Here is a 25,001-nt window from a genome sequence, read left to right as displayed (position 1 = left end):
TGGTTGAACTTCTCAAATCTGAGCCACTCTTGTGTAGAAACAGCTTTGAAAATGTACCGCAGGTAATGATTGCACAAGCAAGACGTGATATGACAGTAGATACTTGCAAGAACGCAACACAAGGCGTTAAGCTTGCAGAGGTATTTGTGCAGGATTAGCTTGCTTAACATTTTCCCCATCACATGCACATAGTATATTACCATCAGGTCGAGTTCCTTTATCATCTCACTGAAGCAGTAACCTGAATGTTCAAGTCTGCAAAATAGATAAAATGTATGTTTTCAGGCATGACGTCTAATTCTTCAGATCAATTGCATTAATCACTAATAAATACACACGGATATTGCAAATTGTACCTTTGTGATGTGCACTAAGTTAAGTTAAAGGTTAGTTGGGATAGTGGCAACTTTTTTCCTCCAATCCCTCTTTCGTCAAATCCCTCAGATGGAAATGATAGGCTCGATTTGCTCAATGGCTGCCAAGATAATGGCTACAGACGAGTAACAGAAAACCCTTGACAGTGTAAACACATGGGTGCTATCTAAACCTCTGCTGCGTTTGGGCCGGAGCCGCTATTGACTGGTGTAATCTGCTGCATAAATCTACAGCTTGGCCCTGTCTGGCTGCTGTCTGGGTTCCGTGCACTTGGACAAAAGCGCCGGACACCTTGCCCACTGACAAAGGGCCTAGCCCTAATTGGAGTAGACAAGGCTTGCTGATGGAGCCTTTTTAAGCAATTGAACTTGGTCAATGAATCTTAGGGGACCTAATACAACATAAGGGACAGGCAGTTTGACTCCAACAACGGCAGTAGCACCAAACTGTCCTGTAGCTCCCCGTCAGCCTAAGCACTGAAGTTGGGCTATGACCCATAATGACTTTTTATCAAAGTACAAAACGGTGAAGGTGTTGATCTTGTGCCACAGTAGGGCTGTAGATGGGCCGTGTTTCATTGTTATTGTGTAATTCAGCTTTGCTTTTTAAAGGACCTGGCGCCATTCCACTGTTTTGTTTTCATGTATTAGAATAGAGAACAGGCCTCACTGTGTCTCCTGACCAAACAGTTTTGGATGAAGGACAAGCTGTTCTTCGTTTGAAAGTTATCAGGAAGGAGACTGGGTTCCTTTTAGAAAGCTATCAGGAATGTGTATGGGAAACCTGTGTGGGCCACTGGAATCTCCTCAAAGAGAAGACTATAGGACAAGTGCAAAGCCCTCACCACGGGAGAGAGGAACTGGTCTTTGTGATCAGAAATGCCATGGAAAAAGTGCGCATTGTTAGCAGCCCAACAGATTTTGTCCCTCTGGTCGTGTGATTCACCTACAAGGTCTCGGGCTCACTGACCCCCCCCCGCTGGCTGTTAGAATGCCCACACAAGTCAGTGACACTACATTTTCTTCACACTAAGTAGCCAAATAGCTTTGCTGACCTCAGATTCATAATTTTGCTTCTGTAACTTCTGTGCAACTTTTTTCAATAACTGTGCAACAATATGAATTATTGTTTCAATGTTTTCTAGTTGGACTTCACCAGACAGATCTACAATTGTTATGCTATAAGTGTATTGAAAATTAAAGCATTTTTATTCAGATCATTTTTCTGTAATTTGATAGAATTTGATATTAAAAGATGAAACTTTTGGTGTATCGTCTCTCTAGTTATTGTCACGCATTATAAGGGGCTTCTTCTAGAGCTGTGTACCTTTGTGATGTGCACTAAGCCATTGCCTGTGATCGCCATCTTGTGGTAGTTTTTTCCTCTGTTCTGGTCGACTGTTGATCAACGGGAAATTTAAACTGATGATGTAAAAAATTAAATAAATGCCTGCTTATTTACTCTTTTTTCTTTGTCTCGTGCGTTAGGAAGTTTCCAAGGATCAAAATAATTCAAGAATAGAATTATTAAATTGCAGCCAACGTTTGAGGCATTTTGAAATCATTTCATTTTTATAGCAAGCAACACGTGATTTTCTTTTTTCTTCTTCCTTTTTTAAGGACACAATGTATGTGCCACACATAAAAATGCCTAAATTAGCGCCCTCTTCATTCTTCATGTAAACACCATTAGAAAAGGACTCCTTTTCTAATCGTGTTTACATGAAAAATGAAGATAAAAATACTGACGTCAATACAACAAATGCAGTCTAAAAAAATTAAAAACAAAATGTAAGCCGCCTTTTTCCATTTAAAATATGAATAAGTTTTTCTTTTGCGTTTTGTTCGGTAAGTCCCTTTCGAGACTTCGTAGTTCACAGCGTTGTTTCCATAGAGACAGAACTTCGTCTAGACGCAAGAGGATCTTTCAGCCAAGTTCTTCTAAGCTTCTAAGCGAGTATAGCACTAGTGCTGTATCCAGGTAGGACATTTTAAATAATTACGTATAACTTAACGGTAAATATGAGTACTTTGGATAAACGTGTTACAGTAAATGGTTTCAGCAACTGAAACTTAGCAGACCGTCTAATCATGCCTTCATTTTCACTGCTCTGACAGATAAGTAAATCGTCATGCTGGAGCTGGATGAGCCATTCACCTCTGACGAAACTGAAGAAGAACAGGAAAATGTTTCATGTCATGAAGAAGAGGTAAGGGTGTGGGCCTAAAAATACAGCACATGCATGTATGTTTCCGCTATTCTCCAAAATATTCTCTTCATTTACTATTTTTTGTCCAATTCTGCATACATTCTATCACCCGGAGAGCTGGAAATTAACAGCTATTTGTCAGGGTAGACACCTTAATTTATATCTCTACCACAAAAGCATCAGGATGATTCGTTTGAGAGCCACACATGAGCTTAGAGTGACACTGAACAGGACAGCGAAGCTAAACGGATAATGGATAGAAGATAAATTATGCACAACATAAGCTGACCCTCCGTAAATCCACTTACTGCCTTATGACTTATACATCCCAACTATTGCTTTTTCATATAGTGAGTATGGATGGGATTTAAGAAATTCTTCCAAATAAAAATAAATGGTACCAAATTGTCCAGTTCATTGGACTAATATCTCTTTAAGTGTAGTAATGCCATTTATGAATGCTGCTTAGAAAACAAAATGATAATTGCAACACAGTGACCCCAAAACCTTTGAGCTTTTGTATGTGTGGGTCACATACAGTGCAGACCCTTTTTTCCTTACTTTGTTTTTCTACTTTTGCATTCTCCCTGAACGTCTGCTGGCCTACTTTAAAATTAATCAGAAATCAATAAGGAAACCGATTGACCCATAAGCAGAATAGACAATGGATTTAGTATCAGTAAGAGTTATTGCTTCACTTTTGTCCCCACAATGCTTGCTAATATTGTTAATATTGCTTGCTTAAATTAACATTTTCCTTTTGTGGCGAAAGCAGAAATAATAATTAACCTATTTTCTGACCGCAGGCTTCAGATAATTTCCCACCAGCTCTTCTAAGCTACTTTGAAACATCAAAAACTAGAGCGGCAGTTTGTGAGAAACTTATCCTTGAGGAACTTGAAGGTAAGTAATAACTTACAGCATTTAACTAATGTGTACGGTGATAAAGCTGAGATTATCTCCTCACCATTCTGGATTTTGTCTGCACTGTCTTTGAATTCCATGTCAGACTTCACACCATCAGATTCCACTGATAATATGATGAGGCTATCAAATGAAGTCAGCAAAGATATGGTGAAAGTGAATGAACAGGTAAATTGGTCTTAACGGTCTAATCTTGGTTGTTATATTACATCTAAAATATGTCACGTGGCCTAATTTTTAAAAATGATTTCTTTTTACTGATACAGGTGGGTGGTGAAACAGAAAATGAGGGAAAAAAGGCTGATGGGTCCCTTCTTCAAACACGAATAGTGACACAAAATCCTTTGACTCACAATATGTCCATGTGGCCTAATAATGAAGGTAGATAACATGTACATGTGTATTGTTTGGGACAAAGACACCATTGTTGTAGTTTTGCTTCTGTACATCACCACAATTGATTGTAGATCAAACAACCAGCATGTGCTTGAAGTACACAGGCCAATAGCTAAACTGGACTCAAACGTTTTTACAGTGTTTTATTATGAAGTCAACAGGTGAATTTGTGGCAAAGTGTTACTAATGATGCGGCCGTGGGTCAGTGGGGGTGAAGGGGGAATTGGCAGGTTGCGACGGGGATGGAGCGGGTGCATCTGGGAAGAAAGGAGAACAAGGTTAAGAAGGCGCCAGACGCAGGGTATTTAGCGGAGGTGGTAATGACTGACAATGCTTACTGATAGTCAGGGTGAGCTTGGCTTTGAGGGAGAGGCGAAGAGAATCCAGGTGAGTACTGAAAAAGGCTGGCTGACCTGAGTGCCGAGGTGGTGAGTGGTGGCTGGAGGGCAGGCAGGTGAGGTTCTTTGTATTTTTCCAGAATGCGAAAAATAATCCAAGGAGAGCTGAGGTTGAAGGCAATGGCAAAGAAGGTCCAGGAAAACTGTAGCACAGGAAACCAAAGTAGGCAACAAAACAAGTGGCAAGAGCATGGGGCAAAACCTTAGCACCAATACCAACGTGAGGTCATTGACAAACTGGCAGCAAAGGAGCGTCTGAGTGGAGCTTAAATCCTCAGCCTGATTACCCAGAATCAGCCTCAGGTGTGCAGGACTGCAGGAGAGATGATGGCTCCGCCCAGGGGTGGAGACCAAGGGACTCAGGTGCCTGGTGGAACTTTCCAGTCAAACCTCCAGATCCTGACACAGACTTTCTTTTTTGCTTCAGTCCCCTATTTCCCCCAGGTTCAAATTTAATGGGATAATTGATTGACAAGCAGTGGCCATGTGAGGCCTGATCATTTTTTTTAAATTTTAAATGAAGGAGATATAATATCTCAAGTCAATTCAATTCAAGTCAATTCAATTCAATGTGTTTAATTTTTGTTTTTATAGCTTTATACTGTAATTTCAATTATTTATAATATCAGGCCAAAAGAGATGTTAGTGGAAGTGAGTGAAAAAAGTGAAGAAAAAAAAACTATCAGAGAGACAGCCAAAACTTTAGAAATGGCCAGAAAAGTGAACAACTTTGAGGTTACTGAAGTTCTGATGTTGCATAATACAGCCATAATACACTCGAAATAAAGGTAAAAGGTAACATAGTTTGCCACAAGACGTCACTACTTTCATAGAATTTGCTGTCACTCACGACTTCAGTAACATGAAAAGGTAGATAATCCTGTCTTGTGAATAGACTTTTAAATTTGCAACTGAAAGCATAAAGCTAATGGTGATCAAGCTTCCTGGAGGTATATTTTAGTTAAATCATATATAATGTAGATGGACTCAAAATCACTGCCACGTCACTGATGTAAATTAAGAAAAAAGATTAGATTTGGATCATTCTTTATGCAGGAAATTTGGTTGTTATTTGTTATTAGTGCATAACAATCAATGGAGAGGCAAGGCATGTCTTACTTTGAGCCTGATTTGAACTACATATGCATGGCTTTCCTTTCTTGCTTACTGAACTATTGAAGCCTTACATTTTTGTATTTGTCTTAGATGGAGCTGGAACAGATCGATGTTGGGAGACTGAGAAATATTTGGCCCGGGACTTTAGCAAACATGACATAGCACCAGAGAAACACTGTGATGAGGAGATGCATAAAAACGAGGAAAGGCAAAAAAGAGAAATTAACTTCCAGGAGGAGCTGAGGAAGATAATGGAGGCAGAGAAAGTAAGTTACTTCTGACTTTTTTTTCTCTCCTCGACATAGTACTTTTGGATCCAAGTGGTAGAGCAGCTATCCCATAATTGCTACGAATAAACAATAAGCTGGTCTTAAGGGTAATTACATAACCCAGCCTTACTTGGATATGGAGGAAGTGGAAAAGAGGCCTCTGATAGCCTGGTGCACCACAGAGCCATTGTTTATGTTTATGGCTGATACCTTACTTAGTAAGTACACAGACTTAGTCCACAGACCGATCAAGCTCACCACAGAGGATATGAAAGGTTTGACTGTAATTGTCCACTGGAGCAAAAATTGTGTGTCTTTAGGACACTGACACACTGAGAACACCATCCCCAAAGACACAGTGGGCAGAGAAGCAGAAGATCATCATATCAAGAAGAGCCTGAGTAAATGTGGTTATCCAGCTGGGTATTTGACTACGCTGGGAAGACAACTAAGCAGTGCTAAAGTGTCATCTAAAGTGAAGACCACTGGTGATTCCTTATGTGTCTGGAGTGTCGGAACAACAGTGACACATGTTTTCATAACATTGTGTCTCTGTGGCTTTCAAATTGCAAACAAAACTCTCAAAAGTTTGTCCACCCCGAGGATTGTGTCCTCTGCCTTAAACAGAGTAATATTGTGTACGCAGTTAAGGACCAAGAAGATTGAGATGAATTATGTAGGTAAACTAAACAACCTCAAGCTTAAGAAATGGCACAACACATAAGAGATAGCTTGTCTAGCCTGGACTCTACAGTCTATTTACAGCATTAAAGCAGTGGTCACGCTTTCACTGGCACATGGAGGAACACTGATTTGAGCATAGTAACAAAGGAACCCTCCAACCAAACATAGTTTACACAAAGATCACATTGGGAAGACAGGTCAGAAACTGATAAGAAGAACAACGAAAATACACAACATGAGGTGAGAGGAGGAGAAAAACGAACTCCACGCAGAGTGAGCTCCTAATGGGAGAACAGTTTGAGAACAGAAAAAATAATAATTAGGATAGATTGCAGATTATTATTGTGTAAGCTGTAGAGTACTGCAGCATTTTGGTAATTAGTGCAGTGTATTGTGATTGCAGTCCTGTGCTTCTACAGTAACTGTGGCAGGAGCAAGATTGGTGCTTGAGTTATTCTCTCGCTCCTTTAAAATGAACTTAAACTCCTGCATCGTAACCATTTTTGACAATTTCTATCCCTTCTGTAGATTATTCCAGAAAACCAGGCCAGCATATTTAAAAGCCTTTTCCCCCTCAGTTCTGTTCTGATTCTCAGGACAAACATTTGTATTATGATAATATGATGGGCTGGTATGGTGTAGTACAGGCTGGTATGTACAGCATTCATCACTAAAGTCAAGGGACCTGTTGTTTTACTGTGTTCTTAAGGAGTGGGGAAAATAAATGTATTCATTCAGATGCCTCAGGATTAGATGTTTCATACCCCCAGACAAGGGTACGGAGGGCAAACTGTCACAGAGAAAATACAGAATGCAGCAAAAATGGCTGTATTAATTAACCCTGTTGTGTTTTATTTATTCTGGTTCCAGCTGCATGAAAAGGAACTGGAATTGATGGCGAAAAGAGCCCAGGAAAAACTTGAGCAGGAGATGCTGCTTCAGCAGGTAATTAATTTTTTTTATTTTTTTCAAATTTGTGTGCAGTGTGACGTAGAGCACAGGCTCACCATTGTATTTTTAGACATTTGATATACTTTTGGGTATTTGTTATCAGCGCAGCATTTGGTAGAATCAATTTACTGAACATACTGGATTTATAAATCAGTGGTCCTCAAAAACACACCTTAAATTTAGTACTTATAGATGCTTTTTTCCATTTTGATTGAATACTTTTTGTGATGTTTGTAAATTCCATGTAGTTTGCTTAATATATTTCAAAGAATAGATTAAAGAAATGAGGCAACTAGTTTTTTTGTAACTCTATAAATATCATCTCTAATTAGGAACTGATTGGTAACTTACAAAAACAAGTGGAGCAAGAGAGGAGGATGATTGAGGAAGAGCAGAGAAAGAAAAACAAAGAGAAGAAAAGGAAAAATGAAGAAGAGAAAAGGAAAAATGAAGACATGCAAGCGAAAAAGAAGCAGGAAGAGGAAGACAGAAGGAAAATGAAGGAGGAAGAAGAGAAAATTAAGAGTGAAGAAGAACAGAAAAGGAAGAAACTGGAAGAGAGGAAAAGATTGGATGAAGAGGAAAAGAAAAACATGATAAAATTAAGACATAAAGAAGAAAAGAAGCAAAAGGAGCTGTGGGAAAGGGAGGAGGTAAAGAAGAAAATGGAAGAAGAAGAGATTAGAAAGAAAGAGGAAGAGAGAAAAATTGAAGAAATCAAGGATGAGGAGAGGAGAAGAGAGATACAAGAGGTGGAGGAGATAAAGCAAAAGCAGAAGGAGAGAAAGAAAAACAGGAAAAGTGAGGACGAGGAAACAAGAATAATGGATGTCAAAAACAATGTGACTGAGGTTTCTGGAAGGAAGATGACTGAAGATCAAAAGACAAAAAATAAAGAAATAAGAAGTATTAAGGAAGAAAAGAGAATAGATAACGGAGGTGAGGAAGAGACGACAAGAAAGGAAATTGTAAGAAAAACTACAGAGCATAAAATGGAAAGAAATGAGGTTGAGCAAAGAGAAAAGCCCGAGATGAAGAAAAAGCTGTTGAATGAAGACATCAGGGGAAAAGATGAGAATAAAAGAATAGATGACAAAATGCAACTCACGGAAAGTGAGGAAAAGAAAAAGAACGATGAGGAGAGTTTGGAAAATCAAGATATGATGAGGAAGGAGGAAAAGACTAAAACAAACAAAGAAGAGCTGATTACAATGAGAATGGAAGAAATGAAACAGAATGAAGAACAAGAACACAGAAACACAGATGAAGTAATAAAACTCAAGCCAGAGATTTGTGAGAATAAAGACCAAAACACAAAAATGGAACATGAGAGGAAAAAAGATAAAGAAAAGAAGCAAGAAGAGTTGCAGAAACACCAAGAGGGGCTTAGTATAGGAAAAAAGAAGGATGGGACGGGAAACAAGGAAGATGCAAAGGATTATGGAAATGAGGTGAAGGAAAACATACAAGCAGAAGAAAGGAAAGTAGAAGAGTTGAAAGAACAAGTCATAAGTAAGAATGAGCTGCGAGACAAGGAAAGAGAAAATAGCAGCATGCAATCTCAGAATACTGGCAGGATCTCACACCCAGGAGGCAACACCACGCGGACCTCAAGTGCTAATTCACTGCAGAGTGAATCTACAGCTGACCCCGTCAGCTCTGAAACTGCAAAACAACAGAACCTAAACAAGAACATCAGTCAGATCCCTGTGTATAAAACCAGTAACCGGCAAGATCCTGCAAAGCCTGGCACTTCTTCTTGCTTTTTGCCTGCAGGCCTTCCAGAGCACACAGAGCAGAAGAGGCTGTTGTGGATGAAGGAATGCATCCCTTGGTCTAATCTGTCCTGCCAGAACAGGAGGAAGCAGAAAGGATCAGTCCGGAGTAGGACAGGGCCAAGGAGGGTGGCAGAGGGTAGCAGTCTGCCCCCTCTGTGCCCACACACTCTGCTTCAGTCCACAGGATGGAGATCCCTGCAGGAGGTAACATACTGTGTGCTTAGCTGTGATCCAGGAACACTGATGAAAATGTTTTGTACTTAAATGTTTGTTGTGTTCGGAAAGAATATTCACACATAGAACCCATTATTTTCATTTGAGATCCAGAAGCGCTGAAATATGTTTGGCTCTCTTTCAGGTTACCAGTGTGACCTTGGAGGACTTACCTGGCTGTAGCCTTTTTACCCTTGCCCAGTGTACTCAACTTCAGTCGCTCACCCTCAGACGCTGTGGACTGAAATCATTGGAAGGTATCAACCACTTACAAGAGCTCTGGTACATTGACCTACAGGTGATTATATAGTTAAAAAATAACAAAAATAACAAAAAACTAGTCATTACTGTGATTTTTTTTCATGTTGTTTCAGTCATTTCAGTCACAACAGCTTTGCTTTTGTTTTGTTTTAGGAAAATGACATCTCATTTGTGGATTGTGAAAACATGAGCAGCTTACGAGTTCTTCAACTTGCCCACAACAAGCTGACTTCCATCCATGGTTTAAATGGTGCTGAGAATTTGGATATTCTTGATCTCTCGCATAACTCCATCACCCGTATTGGTGAGAACTCATGAAACACTGACAGCTATTGAAAAAAGCCCCAAAAAAGAAAAACGGATTAATTTTTTCGTCAGTATAATGTCTGAAAGTGTTTGTGTTTTAAATACTTATTTGCTAACAATGTGTGTGTAGCAGCTTGAGATAACGCGTGACTGATCCGAACACCTGGTAAGTCTAAAATCCTCAAAAAAGAGCAGCATTCACTTAACCTGAGAACAGGCACGATGCCATCGTGTTCCATGTAAACACAGAAAGTAGTATGAGTGTGAAACTTCAAAATAAAAAGAGTCTATGGAGTATGTCAAATGCATTTGGACTTCTTTATGTTTAACAAAATGAATGAAAGTTATGGCTCTTAACATCAGAATCCTGGTAAAAGACATGCTGCAGTTACAATACATTTCTTACATATATTTCATTTGAAATTCTAAAGGACTACATTCAGAGCTTATCAAACCTGAGAAATAAACGTGAAAATGGAAAAAAACAAACAAACAGTATCTAAAATCTTTCATGCAACATTTTACTTATTACCTCACATGCTAAAGGACTATCATAGATGGACATCAGGAATTCCAAGTTTCCCTCCAGGTTTAACTAAACTTCCTCTTCTGGTCAAAAAAATCAATGTAATGTAATGTAACACAAGAGGGCAGCATCTCTCTTCTTTCCTGCTGAGGACTTCACACCATTCACTCTGCAGTGAAAACTGCAATTTTGACTCCATGTACAGACTGTACTTTTTTTTTAGACTGTATCATGTCAACTTTTAAGACTCATGCTCTGCTTTCTGCATATATTCTGTCTGCTTCCTAGCTGGTCTGGAGTCTGTAAGGAGGCTACAGAGGTTGTCAGTGAACCACAACCAGCTGATCAACACCAAAGGGATGAGAGATGTATATACACTGCTCCACCTGGATTGCTCTCACAACCACCTGGCCAACGTGGAGGGTCTGGAGAACAGTGCTCTGCTTCACACACTGGATCTAAGAGGAAACGGCCTTACTGAGGTAAAAACTCACGGCAGATGACTGGAAGCACTAAATCTAATATCACTGTTCACTGTTGCAATTTTGCGAGAGCTGCAGAGAAAGTGGTGTGGGTGTTTGAGACAGGTGATGGGCTTGAATTAAGCCTAAAATCCTTTTGCTTTTATCTACTACGTGCCCTTTTAATTGAGAAACAGTTCCCCTTATTCCAGAAGTTACGTTTAGTGATAAATGATTGTCAAACCTTCAAAAAATAAAATTAAAACCAGGCAAGTATGACAAATATAAATAAGGTGCTTAATTTCAATTAAAAAAAAAAGGAAGCTGATCCATCAGATCTAATCCAAGAAGTACCTCAGTCAAACACATGCTGTTGTTTGCTAATTCGCATTTCTCAGCTGTGAAAATAAATTTTACCTGGCCAAATTTCAAATTTTCTCCAGTCCAGCAGATGTGCTGTTAAAAATGTATATTATTGCACACATGTGATAATGGCCCACTCTATCCTCAGTAATCTTTCAGTCACAGATTAACTATGCTTGTGTTTGCCAAGCCTGAAAGTTTTATCACAGTGCTTCACAAGCAGTGTGAAAATGAACCTGATGAGCTTCGCTTGTGGCAGGCACTCATAGCAGTAGGCATAGCAGGGCTAAAACAACTGACATTGATGGATGAGGTAGTTTCGTTGCTACAGCAGGAGCAGCGGTGTGAAGTTAGTCTAACCTCACAGTGTGATGGGTGTTAACTGACGACTTTGTCCTGTTGCTTCATCAGCCCCCGAGTCTGAACAACCAGGTCCTCCTCAGAGAGCTATATCTGGATGACAACAGCGTCTCCTCCCTTCACGGCCTCGCTGCCTGCTGGCTTCCTCTAATGCAGCACCTCTCTGCAGCTCAAAACGGGTATCCAGTATTCATCCAATACTACTTGCCATCTGTCTTCGCCTAAGTTTTGTTATGTGATATATATTCAAAGTAGAAAATAACACACGTGCCACAATTTTTTCTGGCTTTTCTTTCTTTTGAAAATGTAACTTGATATAAAAAATTGCAATCAGTAGGTTCTGTAAAACCACGACGAGTCAAAGCCACACAGTCGCATAAATTCAAAATGCTTCTGTGTTTAACGGTGACATGAGCGATGCATTGAGATGTGGTCTAGCTTCTAATGTAATTTGTCTCTTATTTTCCTAGAATTACTCAGCTGCCCTCCATGTCTAATTTTGTGTCCCTTGAAAATCTGGATCTTAGATACAACTGCCTGTCAGGTAACATGTTTTCTTTATAAAATGGTGAATGGGCTGTGCTTGTTTAGCGCTGTTTTACCTTAGTGGTTCAGCAAACGTCTCTTGTTCACTGTTATGCAAGCGCTACTCCTAATAGAGCATCGCCTGCTCTGTTAGGAGCAGCTTGGCCTTCATTGTTTTGCTCAGGACAGCCTGAGTATAGAGCTGCTAATCCTGTGATTAGTGGTCAACCTGTTTTACCACCTAAGCCAGTTTAAAACCTGTGGTTTTTCTTCTTCTTTCAGCTCACCGTACTTGAACTATTGCTTTTATATTTTGTTGATCTTATTTCGGTGCCTTGTGTAAAATTTTGTAACTTTGTAACTTTGATATAAGTTCACTACACACCTCTGCTTATTTCATGTAGGTTGATATAGTTTGTAAGTTGGAGTTATATTGAAACTGAAGAATATATTGAAAAACGTGTCATGCTCTCTTTCAGACCTGCAGAATGTGTGTGAAAATCTTGAGGGATGTCAGTTCCTGCGTGAAATCCACCTCACAGGGAATCCTCTTCAGCAGGAGAGTGGCTGGAGGTAGGGTAAGCACTGGACAGAGTAAGAAAATGACATGATATACTGTTTTTTTAGAACTAAATATGTTGTTATCTGTATGTATCTGCTTTCACGACCCATCATGCAGTGATAGTGCATTGCGCTAGTTTCAGGAATCTTGAATTTTCTGGCTGCCTCTCGTTGAGACATTTTCCTCACCTGCTCCACAGTTTCAAATCAAGATATAGTAATTAGAAATTTCTGTTCTTTTTGGAAATTATTTGGATAGAAGTTCCAGTTTCTGCCTCTTTTGCTCTTAAATATAACTTGATATGATGGGTGATCAAAGGAAAATACCACTGAAAAGTCAGTATTTGCCTATCCAAAATTTAGTCTGTGGGCTCAGGTAGTCTAAACATTCCAGCTGAACACTGGTCTCCCTGTCCACTTCCAGGATTACCGCTCTGATCTGCATTGCCTATTAGGTTACCAACATCTGTATGTGTGTATGCCACACTAAGTGGTCATAATTTCCAAAATATTGATACAGCAGAAAAATCAATTATCTTTTCATTGTCAATTTGCTCATTCACTTACATTGCTTAAATATTTTACCAGTGTTAAGGCAGTTGCAATGAGTTTATATGAAAAATATGCAATGAGCACTTATATTCTTTGAGGTTCTACTGGGATGTCATGAGCGGTGATGTCAGCTGTTACAGGTTTGCAAAGTTATTTGGCTCCTCAGAGTCAGTTACACCCAGCAAAATAACCAAAATATGAAAAACTATACTAGTTTTGGAAACTTTTTGCTTATTTAATAGTCAGATTTTTATCATTGTTCATATGTTGGAGTTACTGCCCAGCAGGTTCAATAAAAACATCAATAAAAAAACAAAACAAAACAAATGTTCTGTTAAATTTTTGCCAGTACCACTGCCAATGTTGGTTTCCATAAATGGTAAATGGCAAAATTTAACGTGTGATTAAAAAAATACAGGAAAAAGAGCCTTTAAAAATTTATATTCATTTTAAAATGGTACATTGTACCATATTTTTTTAATGATTTTTATTGTGCTGACAATATGAACATAAAATCTATTTTTTTTTATCTTTAGATTGAGTTTTTAGAGGATTCTTTGCTGGAATAGGTGTAAAACTATGAGTTACTTGTGAACACTTTCTTCCTTAAGCCATAACTGAAACATTACCTTAATTTTTCACTGAACTTTACTTAACCCCCAGTGCCAACAGTAGAATTAACCCTCAATATTTCCACACTCATGCCCTTGCCCTTTCATCCTCAGCCAGTGATAACACTGGCTAAATAAAAGCTCCAAAAGGCAAGCGCTAAGAATTACAATCCCTGTAGGTACCCCTGATCCAGGAGAAATAGATGAAGAAAATACTGGCCCTGATTAATCAGAGCCGCTTAAAGAGCCTATGTTTTGGAGGAAGTCTTCACTAAATGAAATACGGAGTTATGCTTATAGGAACTGGAGAATCAGGATGAAGGATCCAAAAAAGTGTTTTAAAAGAAAAGGAGGATAAAATTTATAACAGTTTAGTAAGACTCAAGTTGAAGTTTGAGTATCTTCAGTGTACTGTAGATATAGCTGTGAATAATGAAGTCCTTATATTAAAAAGGTAATAAGTTGCTGCTATTTATCCAATTTTGTCTAATTTGGGTTTGGAGCTTCATTCTTCTTCTTCATCTATCTATCTATCTATCTATCTATCTATCTATCTATCTATCTATCTATCTATCTATCTATCTATCTATCTATCTATCTATCTATCTATCTATCTATCTATCTATCTATCTATCTCTATCTATCTATCTATCTATCTATCTATCTATCTATCTATCTATCTATCTATCTATCTATCTATCTCTCTCTCTCTCTCTCTCACTCTGGTAAGGAAAACCTATTTTGAATATATAAGTACATGTAAAGTACTTCACATTATAAAGAAAGACATTTTCATATAAACCATTTATGAATGCATCTGAAGCAGTAAATGACCTCAACACATGTTTTGTTCTCTCTGGTGAAGTCGTGGGACAGATTTAAGAGCATACAGTACTCTGGGAATCGGTTTTAGAAAACCCAGTTCTTAATGTTTTAAAAACTGACTTCGCAGCCCAAAGGCTTTTATTTTTGCAAATTTTATTGTTGCTGTTCCCTAGTGCCCTGTAGAGTTTCCAGCTCCACATTTTCCCACTGCACAGAGACCACATTTGGCCAGTGCTCCACTAGTAGATGCTCTTAGTCTGTTTCTCTGGCAGATATTTGAGATTCCTCTGCTTGCACATCCTTAGCCTCGGGCAGTGGTTACCTCTCCCCCTGTATCACAGCCATTCAGGGCGCTCCTCCAGCTGAATGCTCACACTACCTAACATATGCACTTTGGAAAGGATTTCTATCCAAAGTGGCTGTGTAACTACACTTTTAGAAAATGGCACTAGATTGATAGTAATGAGTTCAAACAGGTTCAGATTGTAGACTCAGACAACCAATAATACCAGGGGATGACTAAATCACTGTACATATGGTCCTTTAATTAGTTCAGAGAACAAAATGTACTGTGTACAAAACAACATATACTGTGAGAGGAAAGTTAAACGGTTTCCTCAAAACACTACGGTCTAAACAGAGAATGGTTCTGCCAGCTTTAGAGAAGCTTTCTGTTGGCTGTGAATATTATTTTCTTAGTCAGGCAGTGATTGTAATTTGACAGTTATGAGTCGTATTAGTAAGTAAATAACTGGAAACAAACATAGAACTCAAATTAAACTACGTCTATTTGGCAAAACTATTTTGTGATCTACAAAATCTGTTGAGTAAAATAAGTGTCCTGTTTCATAGCCCTGACACCTCTGTGCAACCTCAACCTGAGTTCCATTCAAGTTGCCCTCATTGTCTTTGTTACCTGTTAATAGTGTTGTTTATTATAAACTTTAAAAAATCACCAAGCTGTTTGCCTTTAATGCAGAGGTAATGAGTTCATACAAAAATACAGATATACATAATACCAGTTGCAGTTAAAATGGTATAAATGATGCATTTAAAAATATTAGTAAAATCACTTCTGCACAGCTCAGGTTTTGCTGATTTTACTTTCCTTTTCAGATCCACACTACAGAAATCAGTGCCTGGCCTTAGAGTCATTGATAGCCAGGAGACAGATTCCTTTTTCTTGCCTCCAGCTGTTCAGCAGGTCAGCTCGGCCTCAGACTGCTTCCTAACTTTCTGCCAGGCTCAGCTTCAGCAGACTCAGAATTTACAGCAGCATCACAGCAGGGAGCACAGGTAAGAGACAGGCTGCCTGTGTGGATGTGCTTGCAGTGTGCTATGTGTTTAGTGTGGATAGCTGCAGGTTTTGCCAGTGGTTGGATGTGTGTTTGACCCCAGAAGTTACACTTTCTAAAGTTATCCACATTGTGGAAGAGAAAACAATCTGCAGATACAAGTGCTTATTGTGAACTCAGTTTACACAATTTCCATATTGTCAGATTTCATACTCACACTCATCTTATATGATCTGTATTTGTAAACTAAAATATTGCAGGTAAGCTGCAGATTTCTGAAGAAGCTTGAAAGCAGATCATGGGGAAGAGGTGCGAAATGTTCAGCTTCAAATAATAAAAAAAAAATTGGTTATGGTAATAGAAAACGAATACTGTACTGCAGAATTCTCGTCTCTTCTACTGTATGCATAAAAATCAAGTTATGTTTGACTGAGAGTACTTAAGATATAAAGAGATAGGATGAAGGCATGAGGTCAAACCGAGAACAGGTTGAAAAGAAAAGAAGAATCAAATAGTAAAAGGGAATAATAAAGAACAGGGCAAAACAACAAAAATAACCCAAAACCAATGCACCAGAGGTCATATTACACTTTTTTTGTCATGTGCTGCTGAACCTGTCAGAGATACCGCCATCAAGCAGCGAGGAATGTTAGCCATCCTCTTGTTATGTCTGATACATAGGGCGTAGTGAGCCTAAAGACAACGTCCATCTATTTTCACAAGTCCTTCAATGTCACTGGCCTCTGCACATATTGACACTCCTATACAAGGAGGACCACCAGCACTTAAAACAGTGGTCAACTTTCTGCTTATCTTCCTGACCTTTTCAAATTACACAGTACAAAAGATGAAACGCGGTGGCGGCTTCTTGTATGGGTCACATCGAGGACTCCTATGGCTTGGGGGAGGTTAGCGTGGCCCTCCCCTTGCTTCGCCCCTCACTGAGTGCCCTCTACCCTTCTGGCCTCTGGACAATGAGCCATTTTGGGGGCTTTGCAAGAGCCAACACAGCCATTTAACCCCTGGCCTGACCTTGTGTCAGACTGAGTTTTTAGGGGAGTTGAGAAGAGTGCCACACGCCAGTCAACTGGTGACTGTAAGGTGAGGTACTGTGGCGTATTAGGGCTATTACTCTCTTTTACAAGGTGTAGGGATTCTACCAAAGTGCCTCTGTTTCACCCATAAATGAGCATGCCTTACAATCCAGTCCTGTATGCCATTAAATCAAAACATTTTGTGGATGTGGTGGGAAAAAGACCAATAAACCCATCTACTACCGCAATCTCCCCACTTTTTCCACTGCGTTCTATGGCACTCAGTATTTTTTAGGTTTGAATTGCTCCTTATGTGGTTGTAATGTAAAAGAAGTGAATCAAAAATTATGTTTCTATGTTATGTGGAAAAAGATGGGTTATAGAGTTTTGCTAAAGCTAGTGTGTGAGCAGTCTGAGTTAAACAAATGAAATGAGTACTTTCCACTCATTGTGCCTTCTGTTTGTGGTACCATCACACAGTATGGTAAAGAAAAACTGCTAAGGCAAAAAGCCAAAGCTTTGAAGAATACACCAGTATTAGTCCATTTCAGATTGCTGAAGCCTCATTTTAGCATTAGCTAAATGTGCCCTGAGCATCTTGCAAAGGGTAGTGTGAACAGCAGAAGCAACTACAGCAACCTATATGTTTTTTTGTGTTTGTTTTCATCAACATTTTAGCATTATATCTTTTATCCTTTCTCCCACCACTCACCCCAGCCAGTCATGTGAGATAGTTGGCCCTGCCGGAGGTTTTCATCCCCACTGTTGCCTAGTGCTTGCTCTTAGGGGTCGTCTGATTGTTGGGATTTTCTCTCTGTTTTTATCAATTTTATTGTTATCACCAAACCACATTTTTCACCCACAATGTAGAAAAAGTGAACACAGAAGTGAAACAGTTACACAAGACTTTTGTTGTGTTAAGTATACATATCATTTCTGGAGCTGTGAGGTCTTCTATGTTCTGTTCATAGTTGTCTGACAGTTGCGACAGACACAAATTGAATTTTCAAAAGGACAGTAAACGCCTCTATAATATAACTAGTATAGGGTTTGCTGCTGGCTCAGGAATTTCTTACAGCTCTCGACCTCAGTTTTTTGTTGAGTGGCCTCCTGGGGACACCCATGTGATAAAGCAACACCAAATATCTCTAAATTTCCTGTATTGCAAGTCAGAAGACAAATAACCACTGAGAGCTTTTAGCATCTACATACATGGTTGGATATGTTCACAGGCGAGTATTAATCAGTGAATAACTTTTCATTTTCCTGTCATGAACATTGTATACTGAAGCTTTCTTTTACCCGTGTTATGGTGACCCTGGAGTGAACCAGCAGGTAGAGGGAGGGAGGGTCACTGGTGTCACAATCCTTTAAGACCTTCTGACTCTTCTCTTTCTTATCCCACTGAGAGTGAAGAGCGAGGTCTTTGTAGAGAAGGAGTTGCACTACTTGTGGCTACTGGCCTTCCAGACTGGCCGAGCGTCTCTGGCCCCTCGGGGTTTAAGACAAGGAGCGGAGCATAGCTAATAGATTAATTAAGTTTCCATTGAGGTAGCTTTGTTGTCAGTTTATCCCCTCAATGAAAGAGACATTATATGGTATTAGGGCACACACAGAGCAGGCAGACAGCTCTTTCTCTCTCGCCCCCTCACCACCCCTACCCTCACATAAATATAAGGACACACTGACCACACCTATCACAGGCTGGCCAAGAATAAGAGCTAAAAATGGATATATATGTGATATTTAACTCAAAATGGAATGGCTTTGATCCTTTTTGAATGATTTAATTTTCTAACACCACCGATCACTGTGTGTTTTTAACCCTTGTGTGGTGTTCGTATTTTTGTTACTCAGCCAGTGTTCATGGGTCTGGTGGACCCGCTAGAGTTTTGGCTTTCCAAATTACACTATCAAACAATTTTATGTTAAATTACTCAACAGATGTTTACTTCATCCCAATTACAAGACATATGAACAGCAAACATGGTTAATTTTTTCCCTTTACCTTTGTTAGATCACATTTATGAATTAATGTGCTTCTCGTTTTTCTTTTATATAAAATGTTATAAATAAATCAGTTATAATCAAGTGGAGTGAGTGGAAAGACACAACACATTTACACGTGAAAAAATAATTGATTGTTTAATTTTTCTTTTGAAAAAAACTGAACACGGGTCTCACAGACCCGAACACCATACAAGGGTTAAATAAATCTTTCTTTGAGAGTTTTGGTTATAGACTAGTAGTATAATCCTCATTGTGATTAGAATGTATGTGAATCTATTCTGGAAACAGAACAATTTTCTTCTTATCACCAGTATAATTAAATCTGACCTGCATAAAAGTCAAAGTTATAGCTTATCTGCTTTTACAGTATCAGAGCAATCCTCTCCACGGAGTTCACCTCACAGGACATAGAGAAGACATATTTAAAGAATCTCATTCTTGCATTAAACAACCCTAAAAGTGGTCAAAGGAGCTTGCAAAGAAAAGCGTCTGGACTTCTTTAAGTTACTTGAAGACGTTTCACCTCTCATCCGAGAAGCTTCTTCAGTTCTGCTTCTGAAGAAGCTTCTCGAATGAGAAGCTTTTCTTTGCAAGCTCCTTTGACTACGATGACCTGGATGACTGAGAACCTTCACAGACAACCCTAAAAGTGGATAACTGCTTCTCCTGAGCTCAGAACAATATGCTACAATTACTGCTTACAGTAAACCTATTAAATAAATTTGATTGGGAACCATGTGGACTAAGATTAACTTTAATGTCATTCACTTTATTGCCATTGCACAGTCATACTTTGTGTTGTACAATGAAACTGGGGTTCCTTCCTTCATCGGTACTAAAAGAAAGGCGAACAGTAATCATGATAAATAAGATATATGCAGAGTAAGGTGTACTTGAAATGCAGAAATGAAATGGGCAGCGATAAAAATATATGTGCAAAAATAAAATCAGTTATGTAGGTCAGGTCAGGTCAGGTATTTGCATTGATTAGGACTATTGCCCTGTTGTCAAAACTGGTCTGTATTGCCAGTTAATAATGTAACGTGAAATATTTTTGTATGTGTTTGTTTACAGCAGACTTGCATTTCCCTTTAATGATGTGCAAAGCTTCTGCCGGCACTTCAGTATGACTCTGAAGCTGGCTGAGGACCAGAGATTTGCCCATGAATATGGTGAGACCACTGTGTCTGATGAACACTGGGCTGCAAGTCAAATAGCGCCTGAGAAAACACTGGATAGTGTCATTGGTGAAGAGCTTATGGATTGCCGAGATATAGAGTCCAATAACAAATTACCACCAGTCTTTCCAAATAGAGACATCATGAGATGCAGCTATTGGAATTTTGATGAGACTCCAGCTACAGAGAGTCACTATGACACATTTGGCCCAAAACAGGGTCCAGCGACCTTCTTCAGTGATGAAAAAGCATCTGTCTCCAGCCATCAAGACTTAAACCTCAAAAAGTAATTCACTCTCTGCTTTTATCTGAGTCACTCGTGTGTATGTTTGTATATTCACTCTAATAAAACCTTTGTATTCGATGAAAGATCAGCTGATAAAAATGCATGCGATGAAAACCTCCAAATTCATTCGTGGTATACAACTGGATGCTGCCGACTTAAAGCAAACACTCTGTTTTTATGTAATTCTTTTAACAGAGCTCAGCCTTTTATTAGTTTCTGCTGCAAAGCATTTGTCATCATTGGAGCCTCCTCTACTTGATTTACACCAGAAGACGTTGAAGATTTTATTCATTTTAACACGCAGCTTTATCATTAACACTGTGCTATCTTCGGGAGGACAATACATCTTTGATTTGAAGGGTGGCTTTAGACAGGCTTAAACTCTCCAGAGTACTGCTCTCCAGATGTCTGCTCACATATAAATTCATGTTTTGAAAGATGAAGGTGCTATGATATCATGTGCAATATATCCCTCACTTTGTGTGTATTTAAATGCCTGTGTGTGTGTGTGTTCTTTTTTGAGCAGCACAGCAGCAGTTGTGATTCAGCAATGTTGGAGGAAATACAAGCAGATATGTGGGAACATTAATGCTCCCCCCATCACAGAGAAAGGAGGAGAAAGAGGAGGAGATGGAGGAAAGCCAGAGTCAAGACTTTTCTATATTAATAGGAGCACTGCTGGCAAACACTGTGCGGCAACTGTCATCCAGGTAAAACATTTGTAGCTTGTAGCATTTGTAGCGTCCTAGAACAATTTCCCTCTGAAGATTTCTGGGTAACAACTTAGAACGGTTATCCAGGCGAGTTCATATGAATTCAGTCAGTCAAACTGTTTACTTGTAATAGACCTCATAGCACCATATCACCCCAACAGAGCACTTTGCTCTGAGACTGCTGGCTTGCTTACCTAGGATGTTTTAAAGTAAAACAGGAGGCAGAGCCTTCAGCGTCCAGGCCCGCCTTCTGTGGAACCAGCTACCATTTGGAAGTAGGAGATAGACACCCTCGCTACTTTGAAAATTAGGCTTAAATCTTTCTTTTTTGAATTGGAAATGTTGTAGTACTAAATCCTCCATTTTTATGCTGCAATAGGCCTAGGCTGCTGGGGGCTTCCCAAGGTGCACTTTCTTTTTCATTCACCTTTTTTCACTCACTATGTGTTTACACACCTCTCTGCATTTAATCATTAGTTATTGTTAAACTCTGTCTCTCTCTGCGTCCTTTGTCCTGTGTTCCTCCCCACACCCACAACTTGTGACAGCAGATGGCTGCCCCTCCATGCGCTTGGTTCTGCTGGAGGTTTCTTCCTGTTAAAGTTTTTTTTCCCACTGTCGCCAAATGCTTGCTCATAGGCAGTTGTCTTATTGTTCGCAATTTTCTCTTTATTATTTTAGGATTTTTAGCTTACAGTATTAAGCACCTTGAGGGTATTGTTGTTGAGATTTATATCCATCTATCCACTGGGCCACTGTGGCTATGACGTCTATTTTCATTTCGCAGTTGCAGAATTCAAAGGCAGAGGATTTTTGGTAGCAAAAGCTTTTAGGTTCCTTCTTGTGGCCTGAGATTTATGTGTGTAGCCCAGATGCATTGCTTGATGCTTTGCATTTGCTTTGAACGTAGCCTGGCTACACTAAAATCCCTGAAAGATCGGCTGTTGCTCCTAGAGGATAGCAGAAACTGCTGAATATCACAGATAGCAAATAGTTGATTTGTTCTATTTTGGGTTCATTAATTAGTGAGTTTATAAAAATTTGATAAAAAAGAGTAGGAAAAAACCCCATCAGAGTTTGTCATAGCTTAAGATTATGCGTTGAGAAGAAACTGCTCACATTAACCTTTTATTGTGTAATTAAGGATCTTACTTCTGCATGTAGAAAGTGTGCCTGAAGTCACTTCCTCTTTGTGGATATCTGAAAATGCCAATTTTCATCCTTAAAAACTGAACTTCAGGCCTCATACGTTCTTGAGGCTTATTCGGCTAATCCTCTGCACAGAGGTGTAAGCTGCTCTTCTGAAAAACATGCTACTCATCACCCCTCTCAAATCCCTTTTCAACACACAAAGTGTTTGATGACTCCTTGAGGGCTAGGTAGAGGCTGGGAGTTGCCGTGTACCGTGCACTACAGCACTGTGTAAGTGTAAGTGTGTGTTTTGTGCATGTCAGGGGGGTATAGAGTGATTAATCAGATTCCAAAGACGTGCGGTAGTAAGAGTTCTAAAATTCCTGTGCGGCTCAACTTGAAGTGAAGTGTGCCCCCCCCCTCTGCCCATTGGGAATTGCAGGATTTAGAGGCGCACTGGAGCTCTATTTGTCTCAGAGCAGCCTGGAGTCACACAGAGTTCAGACAGCAGAACACTCAGCAATTAAAAGAGGGGTTAACATGTTTTATCTTCCTAATGGGATAACATGCAATATTTACGTTTGCTCCATGATTCATTGAGCAACTACCATTTCTTTTTCTGGGTACCTCCAGGCATTCTGGAGGGGCTACTCTCTGAGGAGGAGGCTCACATCTGCTCTTGCTGCTGTGACATGCCCCAGTGTTGGAGAGGATGACACCTTTGAGGAGGTGGACATAGATGAATTTGTCTTTGATGAGGTATCTGCACAAGCCTGTATGTTCTTCACTTTCACGATTCGGCAGTTGTTCCCCATCTCGCACCCCATCAGACCAAAAAACCTGCACAGAGGCTAACACATAAATGTAACACATAAATATAGTACTGTATACTTCACTCCAAAGACACTTTATTTGTGGTTTGTTTGTCATTGCCGTCCAGAAATTCAAGTATTTTTCATTTTCATAAAGGCAGCTTTGGAGGAACACTGCACACTGATGCTTTCTCAGGACTCGTCTACCAGACACCAACTTGTGTCAGAGCAGCAATTATCTACGAAGGTAAAGTTTGATATTCTTAAAACCTGGTAGTCCTGACATGATATTTTCTAATACTTTGAAACCTGCTATGCAAATTGTGAATTTTGGGATTAACCATCTTGTGTTATGTCAGTGTTGGAGTTATTTTCTTGCTTGTCTACCTCCCCTCCAGGAATTGTCTCACCCTCCCTTATTGATCTCTAAATTTATTCACTTGGAAAAACAGGATTATTTCCTGGAGGGCTGAAAGTTGCACAGCACCAGCAGATGTCATTTTTCATGCTGGCTGGACTGTCGTCCTGTTTTTTTTCTTCATTTACCTCTTGTTGGATCTTTTCTTTGGAGCGTGCTCAGCGCTGTACATCATGGTAGCCAGTTTAAGCAAGCTGATGTGGTGCAGCTGCTAGCGTGGTCAGCCTCAATATGTTGACACTGAGGCACAGATCAAAGGCAGGGGATGAACAATTTAGCACTTTAACCAAGAGAAAATAGAATCTGGAGAGTAATTAAGCTGTTACTTTGACTTAAATATGAGAATTCCATGATTGTGAACCGTTCACTCGGTCAGCCACATACCTACAACAAAAATAGGCCCCTGAGTTAAGTGTCACTGGATATAATAGTGTAGAATGTAATCACTTCCCCCAAGAGTTACAGATAACTGTAGTGTTATTCCATGAAAAATTAATTAGTATGCCACAACAGACTGCTCAGATTTTTGTAACTATAATGAAAGCATGCACAATTTTACCTTTGTTACAGGTCCTTTAAGTACACAGATGTCAGTTGAAGTTTTCCACTAGTAATCTATGTCTATTTTTTTCCTAGGATTTTTGAGTGTGCTCAAGTTCATAAATACAGGAGAAAGCTACATTAGTTTTTCCAGCCTGAAAAACACATTCAATTTTTTAAAAAACTGCAACCAAATCAATTTTGCATAAACTCCAAGTGTCACAGTCTAAAGCTAAAATCCTGCCTTTGTTCAGCGTGGTTTTATCTCCAACCAGCTTTGAGTTTGATGAACAGTATAATAATGAAACATTTAGAAACTGAAAAAGCAAAGCCGCTCCGATTTAATGTCTGTGATGCAGAATAACAGAAATAAAAACACACACTGGTATCCCAGATGTTTTATGTGTATTCTGGTAATTCATTAGGAAAACTACAACAAGTGTGTTTTGGTAACATTTCAAGGTAACAAAAAAAAAAGAAAAGTAACTTAGGCCTGTCATTAATTGATATATGTATTTCAGCCTCCTGGGCCCTGTCTTGATCCCTCCCAGGACATACTCCCCCTACCAAAGCACGCCTGGATGGCTGGGGAACATGTGGACGGTTCTAACAGGTACAACAACCCACAGCCACAGCATTTGAAAAAGCTGTTTATTTTAAGCTTTATATAGATTTTCATAATTATTGTACAAAGTTATATAGGGAAAAAGAAGATAAATAATTTTCATAATAGGACATATAGCAAACAGTGTTGATTTGTGACATTAATATTTTTCGTTAATGCAACTCCAAGTAGAAAAATACAATCTTTGCTAAGCACATTAAAGAGTCGGATGTATCTTAGAAGTTAGAGATTTTAACTGGGTTTACTTTTTCACATATGAAGCTCATGATATGGCGTTTGCTCTTGGAACAAAATA

General features: G+C 39.3%; 1 protein-coding gene and 1 long non-coding RNA gene across 4 annotated transcripts in view; one reads left to right on the top strand and one right to left on the bottom strand.

The window, feature by feature from the left end:
- Positions 1-2,247: 2,247 nt before the first annotated feature.
- Positions 2,248-25,001, top strand: part of lrriq1 (leucine-rich repeats and IQ motif containing 1) — a 34,685-nt gene continuing 11,931 nt past the window's right edge. Inside the window, exons 1-20 of one of the 3 annotated variants that reach the window (XM_080304569.1) lie at positions 2,248-2,355; positions 2,493-2,584; positions 3,391-3,487; positions 3,594-3,676; positions 3,775-3,889; positions 5,509-5,684; positions 7,242-7,316; positions 7,655-9,304; positions 9,459-9,611; positions 9,728-9,878; positions 10,695-10,888; positions 11,642-11,769; positions 12,061-12,134; positions 12,595-12,688; positions 15,781-15,960; positions 20,081-20,467; positions 20,994-21,177; positions 22,945-23,070; positions 23,281-23,370; positions 24,603-24,694. In XM_080304569.1, coding sequence (XP_080160695.1) covers positions 2,507-2,584; positions 3,391-3,487; positions 3,594-3,676; positions 3,775-3,889; positions 5,509-5,684; positions 7,242-7,316; positions 7,655-9,304; positions 9,459-9,611; positions 9,728-9,878; positions 10,695-10,888; positions 11,642-11,769; positions 12,061-12,134; positions 12,595-12,688; positions 15,781-15,960; positions 20,081-20,467; positions 20,994-21,177; positions 22,945-23,070; positions 23,281-23,370; positions 24,603-24,694 — 4,127 coding nt within the window. In that variant the 5' untranslated portion in view covers positions 2,248-2,355; positions 2,493-2,506. Of the gene's footprint in view, positions 2,356-2,492; positions 2,585-3,390; positions 3,488-3,593; positions 3,677-3,774; positions 3,890-5,508; positions 5,685-7,241; positions 7,317-7,654; positions 9,305-9,458; positions 9,612-9,727; positions 9,879-10,694; positions 10,889-11,641; positions 11,770-12,060; positions 12,135-12,594; positions 12,689-15,780; positions 15,961-20,077; positions 20,468-20,993; positions 21,178-22,944; positions 23,071-23,280; positions 23,371-24,602; positions 24,695-25,001 lie in introns of those variants that run through there. The other 2 variants (XM_026175025.2, XM_080304570.1) reach the window with 2 other exon arrangements.
- Positions 4,035-4,562, bottom strand: LOC113026348 (uncharacterized). Its single transcript, XR_003272906.2, has 2 exons — positions 4,243-4,562; positions 4,035-4,161 (listed from the first exon to the last, which is right to left on the bottom strand). It is a non-coding gene; the product is annotated as an uncharacterized LOC113026348 (long non-coding RNA).

This window comes from Astatotilapia calliptera, chromosome 7 (genome assembly GCF_964374335.1).
Source record: "Astatotilapia calliptera chromosome 7, fAstCal68.1, whole genome shotgun sequence".
NCBI classification, from domain to species: Eukaryota; Metazoa; Chordata; class Actinopteri; order Cichliformes; family Cichlidae; genus Astatotilapia; species Astatotilapia calliptera.
The sequence above is the reverse complement of the archived record's forward strand: the minus strand, read 5'-3'. Positions and strand labels throughout refer to the sequence as shown.